The sequence below is a fragment of the Mchenga conophoros genome, linkage group LG10, assembly GCF_057382185.1.
Source record: "Mchenga conophoros isolate Kocher_MC1m ecotype Shallow Benthic linkage group LG10, M_conophoros_male_GT1.1, whole genome shotgun sequence".
Taxonomy (NCBI): domain Eukaryota; kingdom Metazoa; phylum Chordata; class Actinopteri; order Cichliformes; family Cichlidae; genus Mchenga; species Mchenga conophoros.
The window spans coordinates 26,805,873-26,831,849 of NC_140535.1; the positions used below are offsets into that span (position 1 = coordinate 26,805,873).

A 25,977-nucleotide genomic window follows, 5' to 3' on the forward strand; every position below is an offset into this window, starting at 1 on the left:
CATTCTAAATAAGAGCGTAGGCGTGCATTATTCTAAAGAGTCCTTGTAGGTGTGGTGTTGTCTTTGTTTGTTGACTTTGATAAGTAGTATACAGCGTCGATGGACACCGTCGTGTCAGCGTAATCCGGCTTTACTGTAAAACAGTCATTTTACGTGTGTGTAGCTTTGCCTTCTATATTTTGTAGATGGCAAATTATATTTTTAACCCATTCATTTTGAAGTGCAAGCATGCATTTTACATTTACATTACATTTTACAGCATATTTATTTATTTTTTGTTAAGAGATTCAATCTCAACGAGCACAAAATAAATAAATATTTAGAAGTATTGTTTGCCGATCGCAGTTGTGCTTTGAGTTTTGAGAAGGCTACAGAAGATTTCCATATTTCAAACTGTTCTGCAGCGTTTTCTCAACCCGTGGAAGTGTGTTTAAAAATGGGCAGTATTTGGATGAGCGAGCATGGCGCTCTCCTGCCAGATGACTCATGATGAATTTAATAGTTGATAACAGACCGTCTGTGTGTTTGAGGAGGGAACATAAACAGGCAGCAAGTGATACAGTGGGGCAAAAAAGTATTTAGTCAGCCACCGATTGTGCAAGTTCCCCCACTTAAAATGATGACAGAGGTCAGTAATTTGCACCAGAGGTACACTTCAACTGTGAGAGACAGAATGTGAAAAAAAAATCCATGAATCCACATGGTAGGATTTGTAAAGAATTTATTCGTAAATCAGGGTGGAAAATAAGTATTTGGTCACCTCAAACGAGGAAAATCTCTGGCTCTCACAGACCTGTAACGTCTTCTGTAAGAAGCTTTTCTGTCCCCCACTTGTTACCTGTATGAATGGCACCTGTTTGAACTCATCATCTGTATAAAAGACACCTGTCCACAGCCTCAAACAGTCAGACTCCAAACTCCGCCATGGCCAAGACCAAAGAGCTTTCGAAGGACACCAGGAAAAGTATTGTAGACCTGCACCAGACTGGGAAGAGTGAATCTACAATAGGCAAGCAGCTTGGTGTGAAAAAATCAACTGTGGGAGCAATCATCAGAAAATGGAAGACATACAAGATCACTGATAATCTCCCTCGATCTGGGGCTCCACGCAAGATCTCATCCCGTGGGGTCAAAATGATCATGAGAACGGTGAGCAAAGATCCCAGAACCACACGGGGGGACCTGGTGAATGACCTGCAGAGAGCTGGGACCAAAGTAACAAAGGTCACCATCAGTAACACACTACAACGGCAGGGAATCAAATCCCGCAGTGCCAGACGTGTTCCGCTGCTGAAGCCAGTGCATGTCCAGGCCCGTCTGAAGTTTGCCAGAGAGCACATGGATGATACAGCAGAGGATTGGGAGAATGTCATGTGGTCAGATGAAACCAAAGTAGAACTTTTTGGTATAAACTCAACTCGTCGTGTTTGGAGGAAGAAGAATACTGAGTTGCATCCCAAGAACACCATACCTACTGTGAAGCATGGGGGTGGAAACATCATGCTATGGGGCTGTTTTTCTGCCAAGGGGACAGGACGACTGATCCGTGTTAAGGACAGAATGAATGGGGCCATGTATCGTGAGATTTTGAGCCAAAACCTCCTTCCATCAGTGAGAACTTTGAAGATGAAACGAGGCTGGGTCTTCCAACATGACAATGATCCAAAACACACCGCCCGGGCAACAAAGGAGTGGCTCCGTAAGAAGCATTTGAAAGTCCTGGAGTGGCCTAGCCAGTCTCCAGACCTCAACCCCATAGAAAATCTGTGGCGGGAGTTGAAAGTCCGTGTTGCTCGGCGACAGCCCCAAAACATCACTGCTCTCGAGAAGATCTGCATGGAGGAATGGGCCAAAATACCAGCTACTGTGTGTGCAAACCTGGTAAAGACCTATAGTAAACGTTTGACCTTTGTTATTGCCAACAAAGGTTATGTTACAAAGTATTGAGTTGTATTTTTGTTATTGACCAAATACTTATTTTCCACCCTGATTTACGAATAAATTCTTTACAAATCCTACCATGTGGATTCATGGATTTTTTTTTCACATTCTGTCTCTCACAGTTGAAGTGTACCTCTGGTGCAAATTACTGACCTCTGTCATCATTTTAGGTGGGGGAACTTGCACAATCGGTGGCTGACTAAATACTTTTTTGCCCCACTGTATATGTGCATATAGTTTGTGTACAATCATTTGTGTGGGTGTGCATTTGTTGTCAGGACAGTAGTGGTGTGGCGAGTGCAGGAAAAGGTGATGATACACACAGAGGGGGGGGGGCAGGGCCTTGCAGTGTGAAGGTTAAAGAGCGAGGGAGTGATATGGAGAGGCGGTGGCTTTGCTCAGCAGAGTTAATACACTTGTAATGCTGATTATCTCCAGCCTGTCGTGTCATGGATGGATGACAAAGGAGGGAGGTAGCTTTAGCTGTCGAGGGATTAAGGGACGGAGGATGGATGAACCAGCACGAGGAGTTGTAGATGGATGCTTTCAGCCGAAAGGTCCATTTTGTCTGTCATTTATCGAACGTTATTGTAAATCAAGTGTTAGGTGATAGGTTTGTAGCATAAACCTATTCGCTGGAACGTTAAGACAATATAATTACACTGCAAGCAAGACGCAAGTAGGCAAACTTCTTCATGGTACTCGTGCACGGGAGAGAACCGGACAGAGCGCCGTTCCTTCGCTTGACCCCAGTAGCTCTCGTCCGTTCTCCCATACACTGTCCTTTTATTGAGGTTACATGAATATGCATAGGTTCATTAACATACGACGTCTACATACAAACAAAGAGTACCTTGCCTGTGTGTGTGTGTGTGTGTGTGTGTGTGTGTGTGTGTGTGTGTGTGTGTGTGTGTGTGTGGGGACTGCTGATCAAAGGGTCAAACATCCTTGGTCAGGAAGAGGGTAGCCTCCCCCTCACCCTAGATGGTTCATCCTAGATAACACGGTGAGGAAGTCCTGCAGTTCATCTAAACAAAGAGCACTTAGACTAGAACAGACGCAACTACGTTAATCCTACCATAAAATAATAAGACACGGTATGACCTCTCATGCTCCCAAAGTGCTGTCTAATACACACAAAGTTTGCAGACTATCAAGGATCAAAACCTCTACCAATCTACAACTAATTACAAAACTCTAAGCATATATAAGTAAATATTTCTAAGCATAAATGACAATCAACAATACAAATCTAACATTAGGCGTTGCATTGATAAGCAAAAAAACTGCATTTCGTTGCCCTGTACCTGTGCATGTGCAATGACAATAAAGTTGAATTCTATTCTATTCTATTCTATTCTAAATGTACCACTTTTATTTTATTATTCATATCGCGGCCCGTGTACCTGCCAGAAAGCTAATTGTCTGTCAAGTTTAATTTTCAGTGGACAAATTAACGAACGACCGGTCTCCAAAAATGTGTCATATTGACTCTGTCATGACAAATGGTGATGAATCAGAACGTCTCTCCTGACTGGGGAAGAAAAAAGGCTTTTAAAACCGCCCAAAAGAGGACGTGAGTGATTTTTTTTAAAAATTCTTTTCCTGGATATCATTGTGGAAATTGTCTTTGTAGTCATTTCCCGATGTGTCGGGTAGATAAACACGTTCACAAGCCATCTGCATTTTCAAATGAAACCCTCGCGGCATTTAAAAGGTCATGTTGTTTTATTGCTTCACACTGGCGAGATTAACCAAAGACAAACAGTCGTCCCTGATAACTGATGTTTTTATAAACTGCAACAGCCGCACGTCTCTCTTTATCAGGAGAGGAAAAACAGTGAAATCATCAGCTTCTCAATCCTGACAAGAGAGCTGTTCTGCTTTCCTTTCATTGTCTCCGTCTCATGCGACTGACGTTTTCAAGTGTCCTTGTCCAGCGGTTAGCTAGTCCAAAGACAAATTTCATAACCGTTTGTGCTGACAAACAAAATTAACTCTACACGTCTTGTCAGATTTGTGTCTGTGGATCAACACGTCTGAATGAGACGGACACATTTGTACTTAAGGAGGAGGAAAAACTGACTTGAGGTTGAGGGCAGTATTTAAAAAAGGGGCAGGGAGAGTTGGTAAAGGGCAGGAGGTTCCAGCAGGCAGTGGAGTAAGGGAAGCAAGAACATTTCCTAAGATACTAAAAAAAACATGGTAAAATAAAAAGAATATAAAAAGTAATTACAAAATACAAAACTATAATAACTCAGCTCCTAGCGTGCTGGACAGACCTTAGTGAAATAAATGAATTTAGTCCTGGATGTGACTGTTTGCCAGCCTCCTTCACTTCTCAGTAGATTTCATTTCTCATCAGTCTGTGCAACAGAGCCGACCAATAACAAGGAAACTTATAGCTCTCTTTCTGCGCTTCACACATAACAATAACCTGGAGTTGTGATGGATTGTGTGATCTTCTGGTTATTATTGAAAATGCTTCCGTTTGGTTCAGAATGACTTTGCTTAAACAAGAAAGCTGAAAAACTGCTCAGTGCTTTGGACGGGTAGCTTTAATATAAAGGTTTGAAGAAGAGGGCTAGAGGAAATCGCTAACACGCGGAGGTAAAGCAAAGCACAAAACAAGCAAGCAAACAAACACCAAGATGCAGCTTATTTGTTATTTTACTCCAAAATCCCCTCATCTGTCAATGCTCTCCCCTTTCCTTACCCACCCCGCCTCCCCACCCCTCATCCTGCTCTCCACTCCCCTGTCATGTTTGCAGGCAGAGGTGGTTGTTTTTGAAAACAGACACACAGTGTCCTAATCAAAGCCAGGCTCTGCACATTGTGTCCCAGTTGAGCAGCTATTTTTATCCGCACTGCTCTAACACAGGGATGGAATGGGTCAGATAGGCCAGGCTGACGAATCCGTCAAGACCAACGGAGACTGTAAACAGTCAGCCGGCAGGACTGCCAGCGCACACGAACACACACCTACACACAGCTGCCCCCGTTTAAGTAAACAAGTAAACTGATAATGGCAATCAAAGATCGTTCTCTGTCCTGCATCTTTGTCTTGTGCTGACCCACGTGAGTGCAGGTAGCTCCAGTCCAGGATGTGGATTCGTGTTCCTACCAGTACAAAACGTTGCTGCGTGTGGTTACATGTTGGCTGTATTTGTAGTGCTGCCTCTTAAATACCTGCATTTGTGACTTTCTTTCTCTCATGAACAAACACACACGCGCACGCACACATAGGATGCTGACACACACACATAAATGTACTTAGAGACCCATGATTACTGATGCACCGTTGTGAGAGAAAGCCAATTGGCAGAGATCCAGTTTCTGGCTTGTTAGTTTGAGACTCAAGTAGTCTGGCTTGGACCCAATTAGTTTTTCTCCCTTTCTATGCACACATGACAATTGTGCTGTATACCGCAACAAAACTGGAAACCAACACAACACTGGTACATTTTATATAACATAAGGGATGTCGGCGCCTATAATAGTTCTTACTGGAGATTCCTGCTGTCAGAGCAACAGGGAATAGCATCTATAAGCGCATTAAACGGCTCTAAACCGTATGCACGGCACATGGTGTTTGGTTTACAGAGCAGCAGCCGTGTTAGTCTCGTGGTAAATGCATGCAACCACAATGTATATGGTTCAAATACATTTATTATGGCCTAACTTATTGTTTCCTGTTACTCTCTGTTCTGAAATCGTGGTTTAAATTACCATCATTGCTGTGGTTTACAAACTATGGGGCGCTTATAACGAGGGAAAAACTATAACTTGAATTTAAATTGAATAGATGTGATTTTTCTTTGATATTCAGTCAGCTGATCTTTGATTACTTAAAATTCAACTTGGATCCTCAGAAGAAGGGGCTCTTGTGGAAAATCATGATTTAAACTATTAGCTGCTGATAATAACCGGCTGTTGTGGTTTGTTTGTTTTATAGTGTGAAATTGAATTAGCTGAAAACAAATTGCTGCAGCAAAACCAATTGAGACGTTATTAATATTAGATTATCTGAGGGATAAAGTGTAAGTATAACCAGGGCTGCACACAAGCAGGTGTGCATGCGCTGTCAAAATAAAAGACGCACCAGATAAGAAGTTACAACGCGCGTTTGCGTGCATAAGATTTTCTGGAGGAGGACAGACATTTGTTTAGAACTTTTAAAGATGTTGAAGAAGCAAGCTCCTTTAAGCAATTACTTTGGTGTTCCTCCACCTCCAAAGAAATCTCAGAACCGCAAAAAAAGCGTGTATTCTCTGAAAAGTGGTTGCAGGAGGTGAGCTGGCTTCAAACAAATGATGAACGCACAGAGATGTGGTGCAGAATATGCTGTGAAAATCCCACTCTACAGGACAAAAACAGTGCCTTTTATATGTACGCAAACGCGCGTTGCAACTTCTTATCTGGTGCGTGTCTTTTATTTTGACAGCGAATGCGCACCTGCGGACCACTTAGGTTATACTCAGGGGTGCACATATCTTTCTAATGTCAAACCCGGGAGTGGGTCTCATGTGCAGAGTTAAGAAGTACTGCAACGAGTCATGAGAAAAACTAAGGACATCCCATCACTCAGTAGCTTGTAAAACCACCTCTTTAAGTAATTGTTTTATGACCTTATTAGTCTCTCCTGTGGCTGAAAAATAAGCCCAAATCATCACCCCTCCACCATTGTGCTTGACAGCTGGTATGAGGTGTTTGTGCTGATATGCTGTGTTTAGTTTTATCCAAACGTGGTGCTGTGCATTATGGCCAGACATCTGTGCTTTGGTCTTGTCTATCCCAAGGAATTGTTCCACAATTTCATTGTACATGCATAATGTCAATAAAATGCTATATTCTATTCAGAGTCTTACAGTTTTCCAGATGCAACTCTGCGAACGTAACCCATGATGCCATGTTCTTCTTAGACAGAAGAGGCTTTCTCCTGGATAATTGGAAGCTGTCTTGAATTTTTTCCGCTTGCAAATAAGCATTCTCATTGCAGGATAAACCTCCTCCAAGGAGGCAGCTCACTCTCTGGGCAGTGTTTACTTTTCAGAGTGCAGGATTGTATTTTGTATATATTCATTTTGTTTCCTCAAATTGTGGTTGTGTTGTATTTAAACAGCTTTAACCTGGTACTCGAATGTATATTTAAAGTCAATAAAATCATCATATATAATTCCCTATATAGTTATATGTTGTCAGTACCAACAATGGCAGTAACTCTAGCATAATAGCATTATTATCACTTTGGCCTTGAAGGAGAGGTCATAGGTCAGATGTGATATTTTAAATCTTTATATAGTTTTTTCTGTATGTTGACAATATGTAGCACATAGTTTCTAAGTTTTTTTTTTAAATCAGTTTTCATCCAATAAATCATTAAGTTGACCTTAAAGACCTCTGTGGAAATGAGTCGAATTTGAATGGATTGTGAACATGACCCCACTCCACACCCCTGCAAAGTTTGATCAGAATTCCAAACTTTTCGAGTTATCGTGTTTACAGACATAATAATGACACAGACACGCTCACAAATGCTAACAAAACCATAACCTCCATGGCAGAGGTAATGATGGACCGTGAATTGTTTGAAAATGACCTTGTAACCCTTCCCTGGAGAGCAACAATGGCTGCTCTAATCACTGCTGACGTTTTTCCTCCTTGGCATTGTGTTAACCCACACAGGCTTTACTTTTCAGTCGTGCTAGTTTTGGTACTAATGTGCATCAAGATAAGAATGAAGATCAATAGAAAATGAATTTAAGAAAAGATAAGCCAACTTAAAATTTAAACACTTGTTTCTGTTTTATGTTTGGCGTTTTTTAAATCAAAAGCCTCAGAAGGAAAAGTAAGAACACGGGTCCAGTGATCTATAATGAGATGTAAAGTACTTTGTAGCTGGATAACTCGGTTCATAACTAGAAATTTGCCTTTGCTCTCTCACTGAAATGACTGTGGAGCAAATGTTTGTTCAGATGCGCTGGACATTTTCTCTTCTCATCATCTTACTCCTTTTCCCCTTTGAAACATACTGCTGGAGCATACACAGGCTCTGTCATCATTTTATCTGCAGATAGATTTATTGGTTAGCATTTAATAACTAAAGCTTTTTATGTATTTCTATATCTTTGAATCATATTTATGTACCTGTCTTTCTCAATGTATCCATCTCTTTCTGCCCGTTAGTCTAATTCTCAGCTATTTCATTTGCTTTCTTCTTCATCTTTTTTTTTAATGTCTTGCCAATACGAAACAGTAACACATGCATTTACAACCACAGATTTTCTTTGAACATCCATATGCGCATGACATAAACATGCATGCTCGCACATCCATCTTGCAGCTCAGCGCAGACACTAATGCGGTCATATACCGCTTGCAGGGCCATATGATAGTAATTTGGCAGAATGAAGGAGCACGAGGGCTCAGCTGGAGTTTGGGTTCGAGTGGAAGAAGATCGAGTTTGTTGGCAGGAAACAGGATGCCGCCTTTTGACTCTGTGACCGTGTCAGAAGCGGAGGGATGGACTATAAACCTCTGATATTATGACATGTATCATTTAAACCTCATGATTCTTTTGAAATGTGAATCTCTTTAGTTTCACGAAACACTAACAGACAGTTATTGATACTCACAGAGCAACTTTAATGTTTGCTGGAGGCCATTTTCGGTCCATCTGATGGCTGTAATTCTAATGTGTACATTTGACTTTCCTCTAGTTTGGTGGTTTTGTCTGCATTGTGTTGCGTTTGCTGGCTTTAATTTTTGCTTCTCGAAGTGTTGCTTGACCAAACAGCACAGGTAGAATCACAATAACATTCATCTGACGCATGTTTGCTTTGCTTTGTCTCATATTCGCAACTACTGTAACTAACATAGCAGTTCTTTTGACGTGGTCTCGACCCAGTTGTGTCAAAATCAGTTCAGAGTTTACTTTGGGTAATGTAGAGAAGCAAACACTGGTGAGTTTGGAAATGGAGATCTTATAACTTAGCTGTATATCATCGCTTTTGCAGAGTCTCAGTGGTCTGTGATCACTCTGATTAGTTAACATTTGTTGCTTGTAAGAATAACGCAATATTGGAAAAAGAGAAGGGTCTGTATAAATGATGAAAGTAGCTTATGCTTGTTTTATATATATATAAGTGGCAATGTTCTAATAGCAAGCATAAACATAAAGTATACAAAGGTTATATAATACCAGCTACCTGTATGAACCAACTGTTGCACAAAAGCCAGATGAGAGCACTGCTAACATGGTTACATTGACACATAAAACAAGAGCCTGAAATCATTAACTAATACTTAATACACGCTTTTTATAACCTCTAGTCTCTCACTTACTCCGGTGTGTTTCTTATTAGGATTAGCCCGGCTTCCATAGCTCGCCTACAGCTGGTGCAAAAAGCACCAATCGATTTTTAACTAGCACAAGCAAGCGAGGGCACATTACTTCAATTCTGACTTCCCTTTACTGGCTTGCAGTTTGTTTGCAAATCCATTTAACTTTTTTTTTTTTTTTTGCTTGTTTGTTTGTTTTGTTTTTATGGTTTTATGTATTGCAAATAGGAACAATTTGCGGCTGCAGCTCCAAAACAGTGGAAAGTTTTGCCATTGCACATGAGACGAGCTCCTTCATCTTTAAATCTTTTTTAAAAACGCTCTTTTATTTCCTGACTTTCGATTTAGTGTCATTTGTTGACTATGAATTTTATGTTCCTCTTTTATGTGCATTCATTATTACTTTCTACAGCTTGTATGCGTCCCTAGAACTTTTACTCTCTGGGCTGTTTTTGTCTTATAGGTTTGGTTTTGTTGTTTGGTCAGACCTGTTTTTCTTTAAATGCTTTATAAAGAAAGTGATATAATAATGGAAATGGGGGGCTAGCGCCTGTACCAGCTGTCGTGGGGTATTTCAAGCAATAATTTGAAACATCTCACAGGTTTTCTGGTCTGATGCGTCCTAGTTAGTGGCTCATTCGTCCTTCATTTTGTGGTTTAATGGTGGGCCCCAAACCATTAAAAAGAAGAAGAAATTTGTATTTTTGACAAAAATAAAAAATTCACCTTAGCTATTTGACTTTTTTAATAACCTAATGACTGTTCAGATATTCAAAATCATGCCTATGTCTAGGATGTCGACATGCTTGGGCTGTCATGTGTTCTGCAGGTGCTGTTGTCATATGAATACACTTATAGCTTATTAGTGCTTAATAGCATGCCATTATTATAAAGTGTTGCCTATTTTAAATTTCATTGGCATTTCCTTGTACTGTTCACAAGTCAGTTCACTATTAAACAATTTACTTAACACAAATATTATATAAAATAATGTGCAAATAATAATTAATTTGTAGCACCAATCATGCAGGTCTGCTGCCATTAGCCAGGTTGTGCTCGAGCACTCGTACTTCCTTGTCATCCAAGTCATCTTGTTTTTGGTTTTTTTGGCTGATCTTTTCACTGCATCATGATAAATTATGTTGCCCGTGCACAAGCCTCTAGTTATAGCTACTGCTCCTCTTCCTGTGTTTCAGGTGCGCAACCTGTGCTACATGGTGACACGGAGGGAGAAAATGAAACACACCCTCTGTGACCTCCAGGAGAAGATCTTCCACCTTCAGATACAACTGCTGGAAGAGGACATGGCTGGAGGTAAGGGTGAGACAAAATGTGAGCATGCGTCTCCACTCATCTAATTGCAGCCATCTAAACTTACCAATATAAAAAGCCTGTTACCTTTCACCCACTCGAGCTCTGCAGCCAATGCCGCCAACACGTACTCTATCCTTCCACCACCCCCCCTTTCCCCCCAAAAAAAGTACAATTTGGAAAGCTCAAGTGTATAACAGTTACATCCAAGCCCTTGCTGCCTGAGTGTGGTGGGTGGATAGTTTTGGAAATGGCCTGTCATCATTTTTGCACAGTAGGCCACACTTGACACCTGCACAGCAAAGAACACTGGAATAATAGTTCAGCCAGATATTGTGACACCGACCATCCACATAAATGGAGCTCGATTTTCTATCCACTCTACACAGATGACTGACCTTGGTGCATTTTGTGCAGATGCTTTGTGATGGAGAGCAGGAAGGATGAAGAAGGCTGCTTGAGTTGTTCCTGCTGTGGTGGTCAGATAACTGCTCACAGTGAGATTTACTGTCCTAGTGAAACATCCAGGTTAAATGGAGTCTATTTCTTTATATATTTGTATTCTCCTCACAGTTCCCCACTTGCTATCTTCATCTAGAATTGTGGGTTTTTGTCTCTGTGGGTTGTGGAAATATTAGAATTTCACCTGGAAATGAGTCCTTGGTAGAAGCATCACAGATTATTATACGCTGATTGATCCTTAGTGTAACTATTCCAGACCCAGACTGAGGCCTTCACAGCTTGTGACGCCATTGGTAGAAATTGTGCAGTATGAATATTCGTATTTATAAAGTACCATTTCTCTTGGGTAGACCTGTACAGTTTTTGATGGTATAAAACAGGGAGGTTGAATTGTTGATGCATTTTGGTCTGTTTCAGATGTTTGTGTCTTATAATCCAGTGGTTCTAAAACTGCAGGGGGATAGAGCCACTGAAGGTGGCGCTTGGACAACCAGGAAAAAATTTGGATTAAAACAAAGTCCGTGTAGATTCAAGTCCCACAACCAGCCAGCCATCTTGGAATGAATTTGGACAGTTATTTTGAAGCCCATGTCTAAATAAATGGAGAGAGACTCATAACTTCAATTTCATGGGTCACGGAGAAATAAAATCTGCTTCTGAAATTTTATTTTATTTATGTTTAAAAGGCACACAACCACAGTGGCATTTAAATCAAACAAGACTTAAGTGTAGACTTTCAGCTTTATTTCAAGGAGTCAATCCGGTTGTTCAGTCTGACGTCACTAGCCGTGTCTGGGTCTAAACTCCGCTGCAGGTCCATATATCAAACGATCACTGTGGCATTACTGAGAGTTGAAAAACTGTCTAAAGTCTTTTATCTTTAATAAAATGATCAGCATTCTGCTCTACCAGGTGTAACAATTGAGTTTAACATCCAGGCATCCATGAAAACGGAATTTATGACATTTAACGGAGTTAGAAGTTAGCAGGGAGTTAGCTCGCTAGCTTCTATCTAAATACAATATAGCATGTCCTGGCTGCGGGGTTTTGGAAACAAATTAAAATGTACAGCTCTGTTATCACTTCCAGCATAAATGAAGACAGAAAACTAAACAGCAGTAACGTTTGTAGGGTTACTGAAGTTGGGCTAGCTGGTATATAATGATGTGCTACGTAACCGCTAGCGACACAGCTATGTTAGCATAATATAAACAAGCTAGCTTTTTTTCCACTCGATAAAAGTTAACGTGAGTGTTCTCGGTGGTCAGGAACAAATGTAATCGCATGGCAGGATGCTGTAAAAGGACCAAACTTCAGCCAGGAGAACAACTGAGATAATCCATCCACAATACGAGGTTAGTCATTCATATACGGATGTAACTACAGCCCAGTATGGGCTGGGCTGTAGTTACATCCTAAGGTTTTAAAAACTGAGCTTAAATAAATGATTAGCGGTAATAAAAGCCGAGGGAGGTCAACAGTGATCACTGACTGTTTTAGGAGCTTTTTGAGATTAAATAGAAGGAAATACAACACATTAAACATGTTAACAACACAAAAGCCATATTAAACGCAGACTACTTTAGACCCGGAAGTAGGATTCGTCGCGTCATCACTGAACAACCGGATAGAAATATTACAATAACTGTTGAGGAATTACAGCAACTTGTAAACATACCCCCAATTTCCAGCAGGTCAAAGGTGATTGAACGCTTGACAGTTAAGTAGTTTCATGGGGATGGCTGCTCTGTACTCAGCCAAAGGCTGCAAAACCAATCAGACAGCACTTCACAGTACAAATGGATACTGGCTCAAAGCATACTGCAAAAGCAACCCGAGAGTTTCTCAAGGCAAAGAAACTGGATTTTCTTCAATGGCCAAGTCAGCCACCTGATCTCAGCCCAACAGAGCAGCTTTTCACTTACTAAAGGCAAAACTGAAGGCAGAGAACAAGCAAAGCAACTGAAGGCAGTTGCAGTAAAAGCCTGGCAGAGCATCTCAGGCAGGGAGGAAACAGCATTTGGTGATGTCCACGTGCTCTAGACTTCAGGCAGTCATTGACAACAATTTCATCCAAGTATTTAAAATTAGATTTAAAATTATTGAGCATCTGTAAAATGGGAGGCCGTGTATAAAAAGGACTCCAATTCCTAAACCGTAAATGCAATACTTTTGCTAAACTGCTGATCCTTTTTCATTATTAATGATAAAAACGGAGTGATGTAGGGCTGGAACACTTTTCTGAAGTGGGACATGACTTCAAACATTTGATGACCTCTGATGTAATCCTTCAAGACATGTTGAGATCAGCGCTGTCTGGATGTGCTACCATTTGTTGCAGGAAACCCTGTTCTTGTTGTTACTGCACATCACTCTAGTTTTGAGGTTGTTCTCGTGCTGAAGCCTCCTCGATAGCACTTGATATGATGTATAAGACAGAACCTTAGTGACAGTTATCACTACAAACAGAGATTTGTAGTGGGTTAAATAGTTATAGAACAAAAACAGTCATTTAAATTGGTCATATTTGTTGCTATATTGCCATCCTGCTGGAAATTCTGATCTTGTTTTGTTTAGGTTTTTTTATATTGATGATGTTTTAAGAATAGTTGTTAAGAAATTACAGCGATCCGCATCTTTGTTGCTAAAAGGAAGCTTTTCAGTTCGAGGAGTCGTGACCTGCAGCTGTCATGGCGATGACAGTGAAAGCTTGTTGTCATGGTAATACCACTAACGTCTTGCTGGCATGGTAATGATAGTGAACTTCTGTCAGCCTGCTCCTGTGGCTGTGTGTGTGTGTATGTGTGTAGTTGGAGTGTTGAGTTTGCAGTGCTCTTCGTTCCCGAAGAAGACTACACACACATTTACGCACTCAAGTAAATCGAATGCGAACACTTTCACTCTCTCTGTTTCTCCGTAACACACTCCCAAAGGCACACACGCACACACACACCTACACACACAGACACACACACACGCAGTGCAGAGCTCCTGACTCAGCAGATTGCTGCCATCAGGTACCAGGAGCTGTGCTGCTGGCACTAAACAGCCATATCTATTCACACTGCCACAGGAGTTAGATTAAAGAGAATAGTTGGTGTGTGTGTGTGTGTGTGTGTGTGTGTGTGTGTGTGTGTGTGTGTGTGTGTGTGTGTGTGTGTGTGTGTGTGTGTGTGTGTGTGTGTTTGTGTGTCAGGGAAAAAGAGAGAGCACCAGAGAATGAAGGATGAGGTTGTCTGCTGTAATGATTTGTCGTGTCTCTCAGCATCTTTTCCTTTTAGTATTTTCCACTCTCCATTTCTCTTTATCCTCTTCTTTAATTATTTTTTCTCCTCCATCTGTTTCCCTCTCTCCTTCTCTCATTTGCAGTCTCCTCTAAGGCTCGTATCTTCCTCGTCTGTCTCTTTCAGTTATGTTATTTTGGTTGTCTCATCTGACATCCTGTTTTAGTCAGTCCATCAGTTGTATCGGTCTGGCTTTCTTCCATTTAGACTGATTTCATGGCATTAAAGGTAGGGCTGCTAGATTATGACAGAAATTATCATTATGATGACTTTGGTCAATAACTGTAAGACTGGTTATTTAATATTGTCATTTATGTAGTCACACAGGAAATCTTTTTGAATTGTAAAAATAAAAAATAAAAATACAGATGACTAAGTAGAGAACAAGTGTCAGTTTCTTACCGTGGAGTAGAAACTGACTTTGTTGGCATAAGGAGAGAGGAGACTGTGAGGCGGTGGTAGCCATGCAGAGAGTAATAAAGAAGCCTTCAGGTGAGCAAGCGCAACCATTAGTGATCCTTCAGCAGGTTCACCTGTTGAAACCTTTTACGATGTCTGGACAGACTGGGCAGACCGTAGGCCACCTCCTTCTGGCACCTTGGTTCCATCTGCACTTAAAGACTAATCAACAACATTTAAGGCTTCAGGTGCCAAGGTAACCCTTATTTAGCACCATTTCATATGACAGCTGTATCCTTAGTTCTCATTGGTAGCTGCTTCATTCACTACTCTGCGAATTAAGAAAAATCTAGTTTCACCATTGACTCTGTGTTGCTGGAAATTGCTTCCACTGTAACCGTCAGTGAACTTAGGCTGCAAGAGAAATTTAAAAGACTTATGTTAAGTCGTTATTGATCATGTTCAGTGGGCTCGTATCTTCGGCCAAATCACATGTGATTGCTTGTGTGTCTTTGTAAAATGGGTGAATACGCTGAATACACAAAAACGATGTACAGGCTCGTTTTTTGTGAACATCTTGAGTTGATGTTGGACGATTCACGTTGGGAACCATAGCACTGTTTTTCTTGGCCTTCATGCATTCCTTATACTGGAGTTTGTAGTTTTCAGGCACTATCTGACTGCCATGGTTACAGTCATATTCAGTTGGAGCAATTTGGGGTTCAGTATTTTGCCCAAGGAAGTTCAGGAATGTGGACTGTCCAACACTCATTCTAGGCTGCGCACAAAGCGTTTACAACTATAAGAATCAGGTTTTTCAGATACCCTTAGTTTCCCTTCCATAAACTGCACCACTCTTACTCCCTTTATGGGCTTGTTTCCAGCTTCTTTAACTCACCTAAAACAGATCCACTACCCTCTGTCCGCCTGTCTGTCTCTCATAGTACTTCATCTGTCATCCATGCTCTGTCTGCCATTCTGCATGCCTGTCTGTCATGTCGGGGGCTGCCCGCGTCATGCTTTGTGAGTGCTAGCATGGTTTCAGCAAGGCGGAAAGGCATGCGGGTGATATCCCAAGTGGTCTCCCATCGAGACAGAGAAGCTACACAATGCTGAATGCATAAAGCAGAAAACTGCATTTTGTAGCAAGAAGCACAGAAAGTAAATAAAAACTAATTGAGACGAACTGTGTGCAGAATTTGAAATGGGGAGATTCCCCAAGCCTTTACATGTTTACAAAACGGATGGTCAAGAGTTTTTGTCATTGCTAAATTTTAAAGTATACGCACAAAATAATTCAAATTTTAACTTGTTCCGCGTGAGGGATGTGAATTAGCTCTCTCCTTCTGTGGCCTCACTTTAATGATTGGTTTCTGGGCTCAACTGCTTGCTTCATTTGTATTTTCATTATATTCTGGATAGGTCCAAAATACAATGGGTACCTACAGTTACACTTTTAGATATTTTAAATGGGGGTAAAAGACTTTCTTGTAAGAATTAATGACATTAGATACTTTGATGTCATTTTAATTTTACACCAGTGATTAGAAGCAGAGAATTTCTAACAGCAGCTGTCTGACAGCAGTCAGTCAGCTACCACAATCAGCACAAATGTACAGTTTCTGATAAGCTTTTGTTTTGATTTTAACTTGGCTCCCAGTCTCTTGTAGTAATCAGTTGAAGACTGATGCCATCAAGCGTGTATGTCCTCTTGCAAATTAGGAAAACTAATACATGGCCATGCTGAAGTGTTGTCAAGCCTGTTCTTGCTGTTAGCTGTGAAATTAAACGACAGGTTTCGTTGAAGGTAGGTGCAGAAAGGAAAACGCAGTCCATTTTCCATTTTGCATGAATGCTAAAAGGTCATTTGAACTCATTTTTGGGTTGCTGGTAGACAACATGATGGCATCGTAACATCTAATATAGATAAAAACCTTCAGGGGCACACGTTGTAACCGTGTGCCACGTTTGCCTCTTCAAGTCCTAATTGTGTAGGAGGTGTTGGCAGCCAAAGAAACAAACACACACTCACAAACAGGGATTTTGCATATTGTAGTAAGAAGCTGTCAATTTATGGTCAAAACTAGGATATGGGAATTGTTTTATTTCAATTCTGACACAATTAATATTATATGTGGGCTTTTTGTCAAGAAGCGGGTGAAAATTATTTTAGCAGTTAAGCTCCTTTCCTTTTCATTGAGGACTATCTGTAGGTGTGCTGTAGGGACAGTGGCTGTAGTGCAGTGTAGTAAGTGAACACGCTCTGGTTAAGCCAAGGTAACATGTTCTTTTTAGGTTTTGAAAAAGCTTGACTACTTTAAAGAAAGCCATAAAAGAAACTCATATCACACTTAAACCTCCTCTTCTCTTGTCAGGCCTTTAGAATAACAGTATTTCTTCCTTGTAACTACTAAAGCTGGAGCTGGAGTCAGGTTTCCTTATTAATTTTGTGCTGGTTTAAGTTTTATCTATCGCTTACCAGCCTGCATTGCTCATTCTTATGCGTTTTTTTGTAATTTGTCAATGTAACAAATTGTTGTACAGCACTATGCGGGTAATATTTTTTGCCTTTAGTGGACACACCTGCAAAAACAGCTCCAGTTATAATCCCCATTGTAGGTAGGACTTCTTGAAAAGTGCATACACATGCTCTCACGCAGCATTATTATTATGCAGATAGTGCACTGCATTTATATTCTGGCTCAAACCCAACCGTGACAAGCTGACAGCGGTTAGTATTGGCCTCTCTGATCTGCTTTCAGCAAGTGTGTGTGTGTTTATGTGTGTAGGAGTGCGAGGAAGACAGAGAAAATAAGGACAGAGGAAGACGAGGATGGGAAGGGACAAGAAGGTAATGGGATGAAAGAAGTAGTGGAAGAAGAGAGGGAAGCTGAAGTAGCTACAATGAGAGAGAAATAGCAAAAGGATGGAACAAAAGGTGGCGAGAGGGAGGAAAAGACAGTAGGGGAGGGGAGGAAGTGGGAAAAAACTTTCTCACATTGCACTAATGAGCTCAGGTAAGAAATGGGACACAGTGGCTACACACATACATAGACGCTGCAGTTCAGTGCGCCTAGAAAGAGGGAAAATTAATCATACACTTCAAAAAGACAAATCCCCCGGTGCTGTTGCACCTTCTAAACAAGAAAGGGAAGGAGGTTTTCAGGGAGGGAGTAATACTGTGGAGATTGAGAAAAAGCAAACAGCAGAACGTATAAAAAAAAAAAGTTTAAAAAAGAAAGCCCAGATCTGACAAAAACATGTTTAAAAAAAAAGGTCTCTTGTGCTGATGGTTGGATTTGTGGAGAGATTACAACCTGCAGGGAGGAAGTTTCCACACATTCAAGCAGAGCCTGCGGGCGTCCTTGAAAACCCACAGACTAGTTTTTTCTCCTATTGCATGCTGTAGAACATATAAAAGAACAAGATAAGATTAGGAAAGGGGGGGGGGGTGTTGGAAACGGTCGCTGGGAGATCAGAGGATAAGATGGTGCTTCTGTCAAAACAAAGAAAGAAATTATAATTTAGAAGCTGTGTGAAGAAGCGTTCCCTCTGGGAGCTCCCTCAAAGATCCCCCGGCGTTAATGGCCTCTGCAGTTTCAGCAACAGCCATAAAATAAATTGGAAAAACGGGGGAGAGTGTCGAGGAGATGTACCTGCGCTGTTTTACAGAAATGGGGGGAAAAAAAGTTTCACGCAGTCATACATAACTCCTACAACCTTCACACCAGCGTCAAGTGGTTTTACAGACCCACCGTCCTTGGAATTCACATGGATAAAGATTTAGACAAATTTCCTAAATGTATCTTTAAGAGGGAAAAGTGGAAGATGAAGATGCATGCACTCACCAAGTGTACATTACTGTTTATTAGGGCATACAAAGACTAGCTATCAGGTCACATGTATTGCTCCAAACATGGCTTTTCCCCAGCCTCCTTTGTCTTCATGGTCTTGATTTTTACCACAGTGCTGACTGGAAAAAAATTTTTTTAAATGGGCAGACTTTCCAGGAAATTTCCAGGAATTAAATGATACCAATAACAGGTCGTCTCTGTTTAAACAACAGAGGTTTATAACACCAGCTGGCTCCCCCAGTGATTTAAGTCTGTCCTGTTTAAAGACCAAATTATTTGAATGCGTGTTTCAGTTTCTGAGTTGCTTTAGATTCGGGTAATAGATGTTTGCCAGCAATCCAAGTTCTATTTAAACATTTCTTTGCTTTCTGACAAGTCGTAGTGCACCTTACAGGGCACCGAGAACTGCAGCGGTAAAGAGGTACTGTGTAAATTTGCCCTGCCAGCAGTGTAATCTCAATAAATTTACTTCCCTCTGTAGGTAAGTCAGGTTTAAATAGCTGATATTTGAGGCTCCAAGGTAAGCTTTTGATTTACTCATTTCTGTTGTGGAGCAGCGAATTCAAGAAAATCTTTTTTTACTCATCTGGCACATTTAATGCAAAACCTGATGTTGAGACAGGAAGGATGCCAGCTTTGTTTTTGGTGCAGATACAGGCGAAGTAAGGAAGCACATAGTCGTAGATGCTATCTTCTCGAAAGGAGTCTAGCACCGATAAGAACCGCGTATCACAGCAGACGTCTGAATGAAAAGAGCCTCTGTGTTTCCTTTGAGGAACAATAAAACAGTGAAAAGTGGAGGAGTGGAAACATTATGGCAGAGAGAAGTGTAAAAAATTTCATAATTTAACAAAAAAGCTAACCACTTTCCCTCTTTATTTCAAAATTTTTCGTTGGTTGGTTCAGTTCGTCTAAAATTTTAATTCTGCCATAAAGACGACTTTTAATGACCTCCCCTGTTTCTTTAATTACAAGTTTTGATACATCAGAATATATCAGTAAAGATGAGATTTGACAACCAATTGAATAGGTTCACTAACTTCACTAGAAACCCCTCTGTTCATAAAAGAGAAACAAGAGTTACCTGTAGTAGGCATCCAAATGGGAAAGAGTTAAGGCTCTAAAAGGTTTTCCACACCATTAACCTCCAATAACTTTAACAGTTTTCACTTTATATAACTTTTCAAATCGAATATTTCCAAGTATCCTCCTGTCTTTGAGGATGTCCAGCACACGCCTGCGTGTAAGACCTTTTTGTGTTTATTGCTGACTGTTTTTATAGCATCACCATCCCTTTGAAAATGTGAATATTCCTAAATAAAAATGGAAAGATTTTTAGTCCACATAAACACACAGTACAACCAAATACTCTGCCTTTTTTCTTAACATTTGGCGTTGTGCTCTTACTGAACTAAGCTTTCACACTCGTCTCTCTGGACACACACAGAGGTCGTCTCAGTGTGAAATCGCTCTCTGGTCTCTCTCAGCTCCATTCATGCATGTCCTGCTCCTCCATGCTAAAGTAACCATGAGGACAGCCTGCTGGTGGCAATGACAACCACACACACAAGTAACACACACGCCTTTAAAAAGGTCTATTCTGGATGTTACAGAGCATCTATGATATAATACTGTGTGTATTTTTTGATATAAGATCAAATTTGATATAAGATCAAATTGAGCGCTCAGCTACATTGAATCATTCAGCCCATCATTTGGCCTGACCCCTTTGGTCCTTACTAAATAAATATCTCAGCAGCTTCTGGATGAAAAAAGACTCTGTAGAGACGTGCCCTGAGCTTTCCTCTAACTCCTCCATGAATTTGACATTTGTGGTTCTGAGTGAAATACCTGAACAACTATTGAACGGAGCGCAAAAGACATTCAATCCAGATGAAAAGTCTCACTCAGGGTAAAATGTAACAAACCTGATATCAATTATGTTTCATGTAGACCCAAAAAATGTTTAAAAAACACCTTATTAAGTTTACTTTATGACCAAGTTTCTAATAAATGACTCCATAGTGTGTTTATATGTGTATTGCTTATGAACTCCTACAGCATTCTCATACAGATGTATGGGATAAATAGCATTATTATGATTAATAAATAAGTATTTCTTATCTTAACACAAAGCTCGGTGCACTGTCATGTTTACCAACCAGCTTTAATGGTTGTTTCTTCCTTTATTTAAAAAAAAAAAATCAGTCTTTTGTTTTGTTTTGCTTTGTTTTTTGCAGATTTTCACAGAAAATGTATTTTTTTAATAAAAACGAGGAGACTGGTTTTAAACTGGTTTTAACGAGGAATTAAACTTTGTTCCATTTCCTGCTGCGAACTGCACAACAAGGGTCATCTGGTGGTAACAAATAAAAAAAACAACAGCTGCTGCTAATAAAAAGTCAAAAGAAGAAAAGAGAAATGTGCTCGCAAAAGAGCTGCTGCTCATTATGCGGCACATAAAAATAATTAAAAGCGATAAATTGGGCTTTTCTGTGTTTTTAATTTTCACATTACAATTTTTTTTTAAATCCAGTAAATTATTTGCTGTACTGTTTAGACACTCGCTGTAGTTTTCAGATAATCTATTTCGACCGTTTCACCCTTTTTAAAACCTCGCTATGATCTCGCAGCTGCCACCTGCTGTACTGGTGCATGCATGCGCACACAAGCATGTATATATAAACATGATGCACAGCAGCAGGAGAGTCAGTGAGCCGTGCAGTCAGGACTCTGTTTGTGTAAACAGCGAGAGCCTGTTACAACAAGACATTCCAACATTAAGGGCTCCCCATGTTATACAATGGGAGGGAGAGATGGAGATCATCGCTGTGCTGTATATGCGAGGCTCACTGAAGTATGACTGCATGGGTCTGCGCCGTTTCCTGGCCTGCTGTGTGTGCAGACATGTGTGTGGAGTGTGCATGTGTTTGTCATTATCTGGTAAACGTAGAACTCGGCAATCCTCTTTCTGTTCAGTTATGGCATCACAAATAATGGGCCTGAAATGATTAGCCAGTTATGAAAACATTTTGATAATCCATTAATCATTAGGGTTGGTTTTTTGTACCGAGCAAAAACACTATCCATTATCTAACTCCAGCTCTGATTGTTACACACAGAATATCTTGAAGGTTTGGGTGGACAAAACAACCAATAATAATATCTCACATTTGGGCAAATTTGCAACAGTTTTTCTTAGGTAATATTCTGACTACCAATTAAAAGAGACAATGATAAACCAATAATTAGTTTCAGCCCTAATTGAATTACTCTCAGTATAAGAAAACATATTTTATTGTAATGTATTATTACACCATATTTTTTATGTAAAATCACCGGAAAAACCAACAAGCACCTACACAGCTTTTCACTTGTTACATTTTTAGTTATTGTTGAATGAGCCCCTGAACCCTTATTTATCTATTTATGGACCTTGGTGCAACTCCTGCATTCGTCCACAGTCTGAAACGAGCCGTTTTAGATCCGTTTAAGACAGCCTTGTCCTTATTGGCTGTCCCCCACAAGCACAAGGTTTGAATAACAAGTGGGTGGAGCTTCTGTGGTCACAGCTAGGGATGTGCAACCATATTGGGGAAATCCCTTCTCTATGTCATCATACAGACCCAAGAGTAGAGGAAAACTATTGGACATTCTGCTCATGTTTAATATAAACATCCATCATAGTGACAGTATACAGTATCTAGGCAAGTAAAGAAAAACATGTTAGGTGAACCAAGTGCCCCTCTGACCATTTTTAGGAAGCAGTTACCTTAAAACAGAAGACTGACCCTTCAGTGTCTTATTTATTAAACACAGAGCTTCTCACTAAATAATACTTGAATGTTTTTGTTATTATGCACCCGTGACATTATCTTCTTAATTCTCTGAGGTCTAAGTCATTACCAGTGATAATCCAGCCCTGACCCTAACTGTGGGCAATTAGCACAAAAGCATTTTTGTTTTTTATTTCACTGTTCTTACAGGTTTGGGCAATAAGATAAGATAAGATAACTCTTTATTGTCATTGCACAGTCATACATAGTACCAAAGGACCAAAGTCTTGTCAGACAAAAACTGGTTCACCCGAAAGACAAAACGCCAAAACACAGACTTAACAATGTGGTGTATGCTGTACAGTGCAGCGAGGAATGCCCAGACCTCTACATTGGAGAGACCAAACAGCCACTTCACAAGCGCATGGCACAACACAGAAGAGCCACCTCCACAGGACAAGACTCAGCAGTCCATCTGCATCTTAAGGTCAAAGGTCACTCTTTCGAGGATGCCAATGTTCACATTTTGGACAGAGAGGACAGATGGTTTGAAAGAGGAGTGAAAGAAGCCATCTATGTCCACTGTGAGCGACCATCTTTGAACAGAGGCGGTGGTTTACGACACCAACTCTGCCATCTATAATCCAGTTTTGAGATCCCTTCCCAGACGCCTTAACGCCCACTCACATCCTGGGCCATCTGACCTCAGGAATTCGCATGATAAGGTGGGGCCAGGTTTCACAATGAACACACCCGAAACTCTGGCTGATTGGGACCCACACCCAGTTTCACACCTTGGCTCAGGCGATTAGAGGATCATCAGGGGGTCCTTTTGTCCCTCTGTGGGGGGTCACTCCCACTAGGTTTACATCTGGGACTCTCCACCATTTGACCTTAGAACTGAAGAAGCTTCTCGGATGAGAGGTGAAACGTCTTCAAGCAACTTAAAGAAGTCCAGACGCTTTTCTTTGCAAGTTCCTTTGACTGGATTGCATTGGCCACCTACGGGTTACACTGTAGGCTCTGCAAAGATTCACTAAAGAAGTCTAAATCAGACATTACACCTGAAAGGGTTAATAAATTGCATTAATAGTTTAGTAGGAATCGTGATATTGTGCCTCACTGAGGATCTTTTTTTCTTTTTGTTTTGTGCATTGTCATTACAAAGAACTAGGCTTCACTTCTTTCTGTAAGAAACATCTATGTCTTCCACACTTTTCAACCAAGAATCAATTTTACCTGATGTTTGCCTGAGTAAATGCGACTGGGCTTGTTGCCTCTGCCTTCTGTGAGGATTTATGGCAGTTGGCAGTTTGCAGCAGCTGACTGAAACTACACTGGAAATGAGAATATTGAATATAAAACTTGATTTATCTTTTATTTAGCTCACTTTTTTATTTATCTTCCAGGATTCGTGTTTGACTGATATTTTTGTTAACGTTAAACTTACCCCATGCGGGACTTCACAGAACCCCTGGCAGTACCACCATTTGACAAGCACTGCATTAGACAGTATTACAGTATCTTTCACGGTGTGTACTTATCAGTGTTTCTTGTGTTTCCTGCCACGCTCCCTGCTGAAGGGAGTGAGCGAGGTCTCCTAGAGCGAGAGGACAGCTCCCAGCAGGGATGCGCTCTGCAGGGCTCTGTTACATGCCATAAAGTGTGTGTGTCAGCATGCTCGCAGGCCTTGAAGACTGATACACAACTGATGCATGTGCTTTTTGCACACATAAAATGTGTCTAAATGGTGGGCTAGGCTGTTAGGGAGACTGAAGAACACACACTGCAATTCTGAACAATCCTAAATAAAATGATAGTTGACAGAGACCCCCCTGCTGTCCACATCAACCCAGAGGCATTTTGCTTATCGGCAATATCTTGACAATATAAGAATACAAAACGGCTTTTTAACCTGAATCCACTCACGTAGATAACCCCATGACTAGACTTTGTTTTAACTTTTAGGTTAACTGAGGTAACATCCATCAAGGCCACATGGGTCCACATGGACAGCCTTACCCTGAAACTTCAACTGGAATACTAAACAACCTTTACAACAAGCATTAACATGCGCCACAGTCAGCTGCGGTTTATCAGAGTAGAGCAGAAGTGAAAATGAGCTGCTGAAGATGAACTGTGGCTCCAAACCACTAAACCTCATTAGAAGGGGAGTCACATTTGGCCAAGCTGATAAAAAGGTGTAAACCTGTCACCAGGTCTCATAATAACGCTGTCAAATACAGCAATAAAAACGTGTTACTATAGCTGCATGGCAGTAAAACCGATTAGCAGTGAAGGTTTCTGTTTGGGCTGTTTTGTGCACTCACTAACCACCTAGGTACATCTGTTCAACTGCTCGTTAACACTAACATGTAATCAGCCATTCACACGGCAGCGCCGCAGTGCATTTACACATCTAAACATGGTAAAGAACCGCTGAAATTGACACCGCGCATAAAAATAGGAAAGAAAGGTCATTTAAGTGGCTTTAAACATGCCATGACTGTTGGAGCTGGTCTGAGTATTTCAGACGAGCAACAACTGCATATCAGTAACTGCTGATACGCTGGGATTTTTCCATACAGTCATCTTTAGGATTTACAAATCCTAAAAAAAAGATATCCAGCAAACAGGAGTTCTGTGGGGTAAAAAGCTAGGGGAGACTACTTCGAGCTGATAAGAAATTACCTTTTACCAAGGTATGCAGATGACCATCTCTCAACACAAAGATGTGGTCTTCTGCTGCTGTAGCCCATCGGCGGCAGAAGACCACACTGGGAGGCTACAGTTGACAAAGGCTCGTTAAAATTAGACAATAGAAGAAAATATTGCCAAGTCTGATGGCATTAAGATGGTAGCGTTAGAAGTTAGTTTAATTAGCATGAAATCCTGCCTTGCGTCACACAGTTAACCACGATTACACACGGTTTTGGGCATCCTAGTACCAACTTGTTAAAATTCCACAACCCACCTGAGTGTTGGGTTGACCTCATGGCTGCTTTCGATCAAAACGTGCGCCATTCACAAAGTTCAGATCATCTAAAACTAGTTTCTTAAAGATGACATTGAGTTAACCGTACTCAAATGGCCTCCACAGTTATCAGTCAAATAGAGCACCTTATGAATGCGGGGTAACGAGAGATTTGCATCGATGTGCAATGACAAATCTGCAGCAACTGTGTGATGGGATGTTGGAATGTTTCCAGCAGAAATGATTAATTAAGGTAGTTCTGAAGGCTAAAGTTGGCCCAATGCGTTAGTAACAAGATATACCTAATAAAGTGTCCAGTGAGTTTAGTTAGGGAGCTACTGTGTCTGAGGAAGGGCATGCCTGTCTAAACTATCAGTAAATCACTGGTCCCTGAATGGTTGTAGGGAGTTTCCGCTTGTTTTAGTTGTCCTTTCAGGATCAAACTTCTATCATTTTTTGTTCAGTCTCAAAAAACAGAATTTTTGGTGTGCAGGCGGCTGTTTTCTCTCGAAAAGCTCTGCTTTCTTAGCACCAAACAGCAGAAAGACGCTATCAGCAGCTACCTCAAACACAGTGGAGCTTTATGGAGCTTAAGAGCTTCGTATTTCCCAGAATAGTCAGTAGAGACCAAAAAC

The 25,977-nt window shown here is 40.8% G+C and overlaps 1 protein-coding gene across 2 annotated transcripts in view; it reads left to right on the top strand.

Moving 5' to 3' along the window:
- Positions 1 to 25,977, top strand: part of jade2 (jade family PHD finger 2) — a 231,785-nt gene that overhangs the window by 175,623 nt on the left and 30,185 nt on the right. For both annotated transcript variants that reach the window (XM_085289614.1, XM_085289613.1), the window contains exon 11: positions 10,479 to 10,596. In XM_085289614.1, the coding sequence (XP_085145740.1) occupies positions 10,479 to 10,596 (118 nt within the window). The remainder of the gene's footprint in view (positions 1 to 10,478; positions 10,597 to 25,977) is intronic.